Source organism: Adiantum capillus-veneris, chromosome 30, assembly GCF_014529385.1.
Source record: "Adiantum capillus-veneris isolate H3 chromosome 30, ASM1452938v2, whole genome shotgun sequence".
Taxonomy (NCBI): Eukaryota; Viridiplantae; Streptophyta; class Polypodiopsida; order Polypodiales; family Pteridaceae; genus Adiantum; species Adiantum capillus-veneris.
In genome coordinates this window covers 32,725,025-32,731,231 of record NC_140960.1, presented here as the reverse complement: position 1 = coordinate 32,731,231, position 6,207 = coordinate 32,725,025, and the positions used below count along the sequence as shown (strand labels likewise).

Here is a 6,207-nt window from a genome sequence, read left to right as displayed (position 1 = left end):
GATATTTATTAACTAGGAGGAGACATTAAAAAGATACATAGCTGGAGCGGGAGATGAAGCTTCTTTTACTCTGCGTACTTCAGAAAGTTTGCAACAAGAGCTGCTGGCTTCAAAAGATGCTACGGAGTCAGTGATTAATGCTTGTGAGGAGCATGCACACGTGTTTAAAATCAAGGAAGAAAGCTTCGAGAGCCGGATCTTGAAATCCAAGGGTGAGATCCAGGACTTGGATGACATGTGCAAGGAGCTTACCAAGAAGCTTGAGGAAAAGAGCAACGAGCATGACAAGATATGGCTCTCTTCAATAAGAGCTGGCTCAGGAGCATGAATGCAGATAGTACTCATCTAGGGTAATCATACAAGATGTCGATGTTATTAATTGTTTGTTGTTCTATTTTTAGTTTCAAAAAAAAAGAAAACATGGAAGTCTCCTTGCATGGAGGAGTTTGCACAGTCCTCCCTTATTTTTATAATATGATGGAATGTGCCATTCCCATGATAGCGTGCAATTTTCAGCTCGTTCATTAACTGCGTTCTCAGTGTCAAAAGTGAAAAAATGGTAATGCTTACTCACTGTGCGATTAAATGTCTATCATCAATGTACACAGGTTGCAATTAACATTCCGTGTGACTGCACTGGAGGCGGAGTGGACATTGCAAAGCCTGAATTTGCGTTCCTAAGATTTGATATGGAAGAGCTGAGAGAGGTAGAGGACCATTTTGAGCGTGGTAGGTACATACTGGAGACGGGGTAGCCAAGGCGAAGGCTGAAGTTGCGTCAACAAAGATTTGGTATGGAAGAGCCGAGAGGCTCTTTTGCAGTGGTAGCGGACAGAGATGAGCACGGTAGGCACAGTTGATATCATGCAACTAGATATGTTTTCCTTATAGATAAATGATAGCTTCATTAACAAATCATTGAACTCTTCCACTTGCATCAGTCTAGCAGCTATGACCTCATGCATTCAAATTTTTGTGTCGTCTCTGACATGCCAGCACAGCTGCATAAGAGTCACTCATTAACACATGCTGCAACAGCTTTTTGTGATTTCGTATAAGGGCACTATGTTTGGAATACATATCGACCAAGACACCAAGCATGTCATCTTTTTTCAAATAGCCTCTAACGCCACTCTTGTTGCACACATCCCGCAACTGGCCCTATATTTGTTGTGCGTATCTCGTGACTAGTGCATTCCAATGCTTTGCATCCGCTGAAAACAGCCTTGAGCTTTTTGGACCTGCTCTTGTTGTGCACATCTTCCAATCAACGCATTCCAAGAGGCAACAGGAAGCTCCTCAAGCACTTTTTGTGCTTTCTCAAGCGCACCACATTTGGCATACATATCGACCAAGACAGTGCCAAGCACGACATCTTTTATCAACACCCTCTGACTAGCAATATAATTGTGAACTTTTGTGCTCATATCAACATCTTGTGTAGAGCCACATGTCTTCAAGATGCATGCATAGGTGGTTGCTTTTGCTAGAAATAGAATCGAGCTTTCTCTTGTGGAAAATCCTGCAATTAGTGCATTCCAAGAGTCCACACTCAAGATAGGCAGCTGAAAACAGCCTAGAGCTGCTCCTGTCGTGCGTATTCTACGACCAATGCATTCCATGAGTCCACACTCCGGACAGGAAGCTACTCAAGCACTTGCGTAGAGCCACATGTCTTCAAGATGTAAGTATATCCTTCAAGACGAAAGTATAGCTGACTAAATTCACAATCTCTATAGACCTGATCAGCTACTGCATGAAAGAGACAGTTACCATCTTCAGCCATCTGTGCACCTCCAAACCTCTTGAGCGTTTAGTTTCAACCTCAAACTCTCTCTCTCTCTCTCTCTCTCTCTCTCTCATTTCTTATGGGCCCCTTTCCTTCACTGTCTCAATCTGTTTATCTGCACTATTGTAGCCATCCTGCTCAATGTGCGACCTTGGAGATGAAGCTCTTGATGTCTGAGGTGGGCTCTTTGATGATTTTACATTCCTCCACCCCTTGCAAGAGGATCCACTTCCTGTTTTGATTGAGCTCGATGCAAGAGATAAGCCCCAGCTTCCCCATCGGGAGCTTGGAAGTATGACTAGCAGTAAGCTCCAATCAATGCAATCCAGATTTAGGTGCAGCAAATGATGGTTGATTCATTGACATACCCTGTACATGTGAGGATGAACCAACGGAGCCTCCATCAGGCTAACACGAAGGTAATGGAAAACCTTTAGCATTGCTTTGGTCTTCCCGACATGCATTTATTGACAACACAACAACCTTCAATTGTGAATCCCCATGCCCCCACAGTAGTACATTCTGCAGTTGTCACAGCATTTCCACTGCATGAGCCTGCTTCAAATTGCCTGCAATAATCAGGAGGATCCTTCTCACTCTGCTGAGATAAAAAAGCAGATCTAGTAGCATTTAAGGTCTCACTGACTTCTTCATAGCTGACCACAACATTCTCCATTAACCTTTCATCTTTTGCCAAGGGATATACCTCTATCCCTTCATTTGAAGGGTCATCAAAATCTGGTGGCACCGACTCCTTTGATTCCTTTGAGTTCTCTTCTGTGCTTGAAGTCGGTGAAGCTGAATGTGGCAGTGGGAGAGGAGGAGGGGGCGGGGGAGCAGCCGTGGATGAGGAAGGTGAAGTTGGCCTGATACTTGAGGAACCTTTCCCTCGTTGGTCTAACACACGCGTCATCTTTGCGTCTCCTTGGATGTGTGGGATAATTAGAAGTCAACAGTCGGTAAAGAAATGAGGTTATGTATGCTCATTGAAGCGAAGGCCAACACCATTCACTTCTCTGTTTCCAAATGCTAAAAAAATTTCTTTTGAATTGACAATCTGCAGTCAGATGATGGGGATGAATCCTCAACACCTATGTATTGCAATCTTGCTCGAGAAGGGGCGACAAAGGTAACAAATTAACGACACCCTTATCGTGACATGATCCAAGACGTCTACAAAGAGTGAGCTCGTAACTCTTCAAGACAACGAACCTCTGTCAAAATAATTTGTGGTCGATGTTGCGAGAAGCAAGAAACCTAGCTTTGCTACCCACAAAGAGAGAACCCAACAAACTTGAGGAAACTTCAAATTGAGATGAATTGAGCCAGTAAGCCAGCAAGGAAGAAAATCACTAGAAATGCTTCAGAACGGAAACCTGCAATCATTTCGAGATGCGACATCCTAGACAGGAAGCTCCTCAAGTACTTTTTGTGCTTTCTCAACGGCACCACATTTGACATACATATCAACTAAGATAGTGCCAAGCATGACATCTTTTTTCAACAGACTCTGACAAACAATATAATTGTGAAATATCAACATCTTGCACCATATGCCTTCAAGATGCATGCGTAGGTGATTGCATCTCCTGAAAATAGACTAGAGCTTTCCCCTGCGGGGCAAACCGTCCAATCAGTGCATTCCAAAGCCTGGAGCTTTCTGGCCCTGCTCTTGTTGTGCGTAACCTGCGACCATTGCATTCGAATTCTTTGCATTCGCTCAAATAGCCTAAAGCTTTCTGGCTTTGCTCTTGTTATGCACATCCCGCATTTAGTGCATTCCAAGAGGCGACAGTTTGGACAAGAAGCTCCTCAAGCACTTTTTGTGCTTTCTCAAGCGCACCACATTTTGGCATACATATCGACCAAGGCAGTGCCAAGCACGACATCTTTGTGGTTATGGCCATGTTCTTGTTGTGGGTAGAGCCACATGCCTTCAAGATGCATTCGTAAGTTATTGCATCTGCTCAAAACAGACTAGACTATCTTGAAATCAATGCATTCCAAGGGTCCACACTCTAGACTATGGCGCTGCTATTGTTGCGCAATCCCGCAATCAATGCATTCCTAGAGGCGACATTTCGGACAAGGAGCTCCTCAAGCACTTTTGGTGCTTTTTGAAGCCCACAACATTTGGCATACATATCAACCATGGCAATGCCAAGCGCGACATCTTTTTGGCCTTGCTCCTGTTGTGTGTAGAGCCACATGGCTTCAAGGTGCATGCGTAGATGATTGCATTTGCTGAAAATAGAGTAGAGGTTTTTCTTGTGGCAAATCATGCAATCAGTGCATTGCAAGAGTCCACACTCCGGACTTTGGTGCTGCTATTGTTGCGCACATCCCACAATTAGTGCATTCCAAGAGGCAACATTCCCGACAGGAAGCTCCTCAAGCACTTTTTGTGCTTTCTCAACCGCACCACACTTGGCATACATATTGAACTTTGACAAACAATATAATTATGAATTTTTAAACCCATATCAGCATCTTGCACCACATGCCTTCAAGATGCATGCGCAGGTGATTACATTTGCTGAGAAAACACTAGAGCTTTCTCCTGTGGGACATACGTGCAATTAGTGCATTCCAAGAGTCTACACCCTGGATAGGAAGCTGAAAACAGCCTAGAGCTTTTTGGCCCTGCTCTTGTTGTGCATAACCCGTGACCATTGCATTCGAATGCTTTGCATCCGCTGAAAATAGCCTAGAGATTTCTGACTTTGCTCTTGTTATGCAAATCCCGCATTCAATGCATTCCAAGCTGAGGCGACAATTCGGACAGGAAGCTCATCAAGCACTTTTTGTGCTTTCTCAAGCACACCACATTTGGCATACATATCGACCAAGCAGTGCCAAGTACGATATCTTCTTAGAACAGCCTCTAACTAACAATATAATTGTGAATTTTTGTGCCCATATCACCATCTTGCGTAGAGCCACATGCCTTCAAGATGCATGCGTAGGTCATTGCATCTGTTGAAAATAGACTAGAGCTTTCTCCTATGGGGCATATGTGCAATCAATGCATTCCAAGAGTCCACACCTTGGATAGGAAGCTAAAAACAGCCTAAAGCTTTTTGGCCCTGCTCTTGTTGTGTGTAACCCGCGACCATTGCATTCCAATGCTTTGTATCCGCTGAAAATAGCCTAGAGATTTTTGGATTTTCTCTTGTTATGCACATCCCACATTCAATGCATTCCAAGAGGCAATAGTTCGGACAGGAAGCTCCTCAAGTACTTTTTGTGCTTTCTCAAGTGCACCACATTTGGCATACATATCAACCAAGGCAGTGCCAAGCATGATATCTTTTTACAACAGCCTCTGACCAGCAATATAATTGTGGACTTTTGTGCCCATATTAGCATCTTGCGTAGAGCCACGTGCCTTCAAGATGCATGCGTAGGTCATTGCATCTGGAGAGAGGCGGCTCGCTTTGCATTTGCTAAAACCAGACTAGATCTTTTTGTGAATCCAATCCTGCAATCAGTGCATTCCAAGAGTCCACACTCCATATAGGAAGCTGAAAAGAGCCTAGAACTTTCTGGCCCTACTCTTGTGGTGCATATCCTGCGATGAGTGGATTGCAAGAGACACCATTCCCATCATTCAATGCATCTGACATGCAACATTTCAAGCAAAATGGTCATCAAGAACATGCCCATATCGTATTGCATCTAAGGAAAAGAAAAAACTTTCAGAGCTTCCTCGCCCGCCCTTGCTTGGCATATTCGCGTATAAAAGCACTCCAAGGGACTTTGTCTGGTGAGAAACTCTCACTTTTCATGTGGTTAAAATAGGTGAGAGTTGCCTCACCACAACCATGTCGATCAACCTGCTCCAAAAGGCGATAATTCGTAGAAAAAGCTCATCCAAAACTTCTTGTAGTTCCCTGAGGGCACCACATTTGGCATACATATTGATCAAATCACCTATAAGCATGACATTCCCCTCCAATGGCCATGACTAGCAATTACATCATGAATTCTCAAACCCATGTGAAGGTCTTGCATAAGGTGACCAACTATCAAGATGCAAGCATGGGTGAATGCATTTGGGAAAAGGCCTTCCCTTTGCATCTAGTCAAAACAACCCACAGCTTCCTTGTCATTCCCATGTTGGGAGTATCCTGGTTGCAGTTGGGGAGGCGTCCTTGTGTTGCATCCAACAAAAAGTATTCAGCCATCATATTCCATCCAGGTATTGTGGAGCTCTAGCTTGGTATAAATCCTTCTTCCCAGCACATACTTTTAGTGCAGATAGAAAAGAAAAACTCATGAATGTACGTGCACCATTAACCCTATATGTAAGTGGACAAGCTACTTCATGGGAAGGATTCGGTTCAGTTTAGTTCAATTCAATTAGATTAGAAAGTGTTCTGGCACTTTTGTGAGTCTGTTCGTAGACCGTGCATGTC

General features: G+C 43.8%; 2 protein-coding genes across 2 annotated transcripts; both read right to left on the bottom strand.

The window, feature by feature from the left end:
• Positions 1–967: 967 nt before the first annotated feature.
• Positions 968–1,622, bottom strand: LOC147417764 (pentatricopeptide repeat-containing protein At3g09040, mitochondrial-like). Its single transcript, XM_086506805.1, has one exon. It carries the CDS (start codon positions 1,620–1,622, stop codon positions 1,188–1,190), a length of 435 nt encoding a protein of 144 aa, XP_086362931.1. The 3' UTR covers positions 968–1,187.
• Positions 1,623–2,222: 600 nt separating this feature from the next.
• On the bottom strand, positions 2,223–2,702 carry LOC147417763 (uncharacterized). The gene has a single exon (XM_086506804.1). It carries the CDS (start codon positions 2,700–2,702, stop codon positions 2,223–2,225), a length of 480 nt encoding a protein of 159 aa, XP_086362930.1.
• Positions 2,703–6,207: the final 3,505 nt, after the last annotated feature.

Bases quoted from the DNA above. Each gene is read 5' to 3' on its own strand.
- LOC147417763 (XM_086506804.1), bottom strand. From the start codon at position 2,702: ATGACGCGTGTGTTAGACCAACGAGGGAAAGGTTCCTCAAGTATCAGG.
- LOC147417764 (XM_086506805.1), bottom strand. From the start codon at position 1,622: ATGGAATGCATTGGTCGTAGAATACGCACGACAGGAGCAGCTCTAGGC.